This window comes from Trachurus trachurus (assembly GCF_905171665.1).
Source record: "Trachurus trachurus genome assembly, chromosome: 12".
Taxonomy (NCBI): Eukaryota; Metazoa; Chordata; class Actinopteri; order Carangiformes; family Carangidae; genus Trachurus; species Trachurus trachurus.
This window is the reverse complement of record NC_139908.1, coordinates 12,102,531-12,107,460: the sequence shown is the minus strand read 5'-3', so window position 1 is coordinate 12,107,460 and position 4,930 is coordinate 12,102,531. Positions and strand designations below refer to the sequence as shown.

The following is a 4,930-nucleotide window of genomic DNA, read 5'->3' as shown; positions in this document are numbered from 1 at the left end:
AGATGACATTATAGAATGATGGTGGGTTTTTAAGTAATTGCCTCTCGTTTTACATTGTGAGATAAATAATGCAAATAAGACATATAACAGTATTCAGATTTTCCTCATTAGCAGTGTCAAACTTTTTGCTCTTTTTAAATGCTATGAAAGTATTTGTAAACATTCACAGGGCTGAAACAATTATTTAACATGACATCTGTGAAATTATTTCATTTTAAAACATTTTGAAATAAAAAGAAAAATTCAAAAAAGTCTGTAATTACAGCCACATCAACAGGCTTCAAAAGGTCGACTGATCTCACTCTTTTCACTTTTTTTTTTTTTTATAAAGGTGCTTTAGCTTCCAGGAGCAGAACAGACACAGAGATTAAAGAGATTTTCTTTCTTGTCTTTTGTCTTCCTTTTACAGCCCAGAGTTCATTTGGCCGGCTCAGAGATGGGTGGAGCGCGCTCCAGTCTCATGGTCCAGGGGTCAGAGGTCGCAGCATAAAATGGAGCCCGGGTAAGCACTTCTTCTCCAGCCAGAGCAAAGGCAAACACTCCCCTCTGCCTCCCTTCTCCTGCCTTCTCCTCCTCTGTGCGTTGCTTCCCCTCGGCTCGTCGCTCCTCCCTATTCTCCCTGCCCGCACCCTCCACGCTCTTAAATCCCAGCCCTCTGTTGCCGAGGCCGAGCATCTGCCCGAGTCCGTGATTCTTGACTCCCTGGTACGCGGGGCTTAACCCGTTCTCCTCGAACCTGTTGGGGGCGGCGGTGGGTGGGCAGAGGAAGTTGCCGGTGGGCGCGGACCGCCACGCGGCAGGCTTCCGTCCTCGTCGGGGGCGTGAGATTCTGCAGCTCTGCCTCTTGATGTGTCGGTGTAGGTGGTCAGATCGTGTGAAACTTTTGTAGCAGTGCTCGCACTGGTACGGACGCACGCCCGTGTGGATTCGCAGGTGGTTCTTCAGGTCGTAGTTGTGGACAAACTTGGAGTTGCAGTGGAGGCAGATGTAGGGGCGCTCCCCCGTGTGCTTCCTCATGTGGATCTTGAGTTTGTCTTGTCTGAAAAAAGATCAAAGCCACAGGTTTTCATACAGCATCTCATAGGTTGAAAGGTTTACACACAGATTACAACCATTGCATGTATTTGCCCTTTTAGATCCTGCCTTATATGAGTGACTGAGTTGAAATGCCAGTGTTTAGAGACAAAGGTATGACGTATAGCTTCTTCACTGACAAATTCAGCTCCAAAATACAGGTGGAAAATATGCTGAAGAAAAAGGATGTAGGTGAGTGAGATATCACTAATGCAAAGAAACCAGCGGAGGGGGCTTTCCACTTTCAGCTCTTTGATATTCAGATGAGGTGAAAACAGATTAACCTCAGCCAAAGAACATGGGGTACTTTTCCGTTAACTGTGCTGTTTTACATAACCTTTGTCGTCAAAACACGCTCTAGCCACAAAGCCCTTGTAGTGAAGAACTGATGGTGTGATTAGAGGTGCAGCTTCACGTTACCTGGTGAATCGTACTTCACAGATAGTGCACATGTATGGTTTCTCCCCCGTGTGGGTCCTCATGTGGCGAGGCAGTTTCCCAGCTCCTTGGATGACCTTGTTGCAGATAGGACACTGCTGCGACGCTTTGGGCTTCATCTTCCTCTCCTCCTCCAGCTGCCAAGGAGGGAACAGCGCCCCCAGGTGAGAGGCAGAGCTCAGGAAGCTCAGGTACGACCGGAAGTCGGCCTCATCCTTGATCTGACCCAGAGCGTGACCCTCCGACGGCACCGACCCAGCGTTCATGGCGCTGCCCAGACCCGAGCTGACAAACTCTTTCAGGAAGTCACCGTGGAGCAGACTGGGTGGGACTTCCTCTTTCATCTCCTCCTTTATAATCTCTCTTTTCACAGCCAGGTCGAGGGGCCTGGAGGCCTCCAGAGGGGCAGAGGTGGAGAAGGCGTGGGGAAGCCTGGTCTGCAGTGAGGCTCCCGCATGGGGGTGCTGATGGTGGCCCGGGTCCAGGAGCTGCTGGGTGAAGGCCGGGAACTCGGCAGCCCACATGGACGGGTAGAAACCTGGGAGGAGAGGAGAGAAGTTGGCCCTCCTGTCCAGGGTCGACATACGGGGATACAGCCCTTCCTGGAGGAGAGACTCAATTGAGAAATCCTTCAGAGCTCGACTCTCCAGGCTCTCCTGCAACACGAAGACGACATTATGAGCTTTTTGAACTAAGGAACCAATCATGCAAAGTCTTGTTTTGCCTTGAAAATACAAAATCATTTCCAAAACTCACCTGTTTTCCCCTCATGTTGTCTGGAGACCGGGACTGGGACGACTCTCTGCGCAGGTCAAACTGCTGGTGGTAGGTGGAGGTGCTCGGAGGCGGCAGATCCTCCGTCCCCGGCGGCGTCCGCTCCCCCCTGCTCTCCGAAGACTGCAGCGACCTCTCGCTGACGTCGTCCTCCTCTTCCTCCTGCTCCTCCTTCCTCGACCCGGAGTCCTCCTCTTCGTCCTCCTCCTCCTCTTCCTCCTCCTCATCTTCCTCCACGTCCTCCTCCTCCTCCTCTTCTCCCTCCTCCGCTCGCCTTCCCCCGCCGCCGCCCCCTCCGTCTCCGCCCCCGCTGTCCATGATTTCCAGGCAAACGTTGATGATGCAGGGAATCTCCAGCATCTGCGCCGCGGTCAGGATCTCTTTCACATTCGACGCCGTCACCGTCAGGGTGGAAGTGTAGGCGAACTCCAGGATGGCCGTGAGCGACTCCGGAGCCACAAAGTCAATTTCGTACACGGCCGCGGCGGGATGGTGATCTCTGGCGTCGCCGGTGGCCACCGTGAACAGCTTCTTGAAGTACTGGCTGCAGGCGGCCAGGACGGAGCGGTGGGTGCGGTACTCCTGGTCGCGGACGATGAGAATGACATCGCAGAGCAGTCCGTCACGACGCTGCTCGTTGAGGCTGCAGAGGACATCGCTGCTGTGATTCGGGAAGGGGATCCCAATCAGGTCCTCCTCTCTGTGATGGACCATTCTCCTCTTCTCTGTCTCTGGCCGTTATCTAGATAGGAGCCAGTAACAATAAACCGTTCAGTGACACTTGAAACACACTTGGAACGTTAAAGGTTACAAAAAAAAATACAGTAAAACCCACCATTCTCTCTCTAAAAACCCATTAATTTTCAATCATTTTATTTGCACTTTATAATTCTACCTATTTTCATGGAAAAAACATACTTAGCTCAGTGATTCAAAGAGATAATTTGTCATTTATAAATGCACAAGGTTGTTCGATGTTGAAAATGTATTTTGAGAATCCTTAAGCTTTGAAGGTCTGTCTCGACCAAAAGACATTGAGCCCGGCACACAACAAAGTTTTTTTGAATGCACATCCTCTTATGTGACCTTTAATTCCACCTTGGAAAGACCTGTGCTCTAATGAGAAAGTGCTTCAGTGTAAGAAAACAAATTATATTTGACAATAACATACCTGATGTAATTTACTAATAACAAAACAAACAAAGACTTTTTAAAAATGTTTTTTCATAACGCAATTAGTTCTCTGGTTTCTCTTGATCTCAGTTAAACTTCACAAATTAGCAAAGCAAAGTGTCACAAGGCTACTGTCACTGTTTGGATTACAAAATAAAGCCATAATGTGGTAAATTAGTATTTTAAAAAAGCATATTGTGCAGAGGAAAAATAATTTCCATTCCAAGGAAAAGCGAACTGTGCACTGACTCTGTAAAAACTGGTCAGTGTTGAAGGACGTATTCAGAAACGCAGATCTTGAACTTTGTGACTTAGCGCTGTGAGAGCCGCAGGTTTGCGGGGGTGTTAAACAGTGATTAATATAAACATGCCCTTTATACGTTATGGGCAAATAATGAAACAGGATCTGGGTGACTGATTTAAAGAGTGCACTGAGAGCGGCAAGTGGCCCACGGCTCGGCTCACACCTGCACCTCTGTGGGAAATGGAGTGTCACCGACAACAATCAGCATCCATTCATCAGATGAAGGATTTTCAAAAAAAAAAAGCGTTGATATTTGAATAGCAGGGAGGCTCTTAACTGAAGCTGATATTGTTAACACAGTGAGTGACAGTCTAGCTTTATTGAAATATACTGTAGGCATGCTTGTTTGTGTGCCATCTGTGCAGCAAACAACAAGTGGTAAATACGGCATGTCTCATTTTGAGCAAACATCGCGTTGGGGAATATTTATTCTTGAATGTGTTATCACGATTTCTTGTAGGAGCACGTTGTTGCAACTGTGCGAGTTAGGGAAACCCATCATCTTGATAAGACGCCGGTGTCTGACTTTCTTTTTTTTTTTTTTTTTCCTGTTCCATACTGAAACAAGCAATGAGGTTGTGATTATAGGTGCGTGTGAGATTCAGTGATAATGTTGGTAATGTCCACCCCCTCCTCTTTCTCTGCCTCTCTACCAGATAATGAGCACAAAGCAAGCTGATACCTCCATTTCAACAATACGGTGTGTGATTTGGATGTGGTGAGAAATGAAGAAAAACAACAAAGGAGGTCAGATTGTACTCTAGATGCCGTATCCTGTCGAGATGCTTAGTTTGCAGACACCTCGCTGGTTCGTCTCACGGCACGGTGACAGCAGATCCCCTATCGATTGTACAGACAAAGCTGTGCTCGGCCTTAAAACCCTTCGTCCCACGGCTGCCTGCCTGCCTGCCTGAGCTCCTACCTGTTGATTCACTCTGCTGTTGTTTACAGTTACAGTGATAAAACTTCCTCTGGCCGAGTGCTCATTCATTCACTTCTATGAATAGAGCTTAAACTTGGCCGTCCACACTTGGTGGTCACTGGAGGCATGTGTAGATAAATACTTTGAAGCGGCCCCGCTCACCACAGCTGCATTGTTGACTGGCTCTAAATGGGCCAGGGCTGAAGCCACACATACACACACACTGACACACACCGACACACACC

General features: G+C 48.3%; 1 protein-coding gene across 1 annotated transcript; it reads right to left on the bottom strand.

Annotated features, from left to right (window-relative positions):
- Positions 1–417: 417 nt before the first annotated feature.
- On the bottom strand, positions 418–3,000 carry zbtb7c (zinc finger and BTB domain containing 7C; the record flags this gene model as incomplete). Its single annotated transcript, XM_083984274.1, has 3 exons — positions 418–1,039; positions 1,495–2,168; positions 2,269–3,000. 3 exons carry the CDS (start codon positions 2,998–3,000, stop codon positions 418–420), a joined length of 2,028 nt encoding a protein of 675 aa, XP_083840400.1.
- Between the last annotated feature and the right edge of the window lie 1,930 nt (positions 3,001–4,930).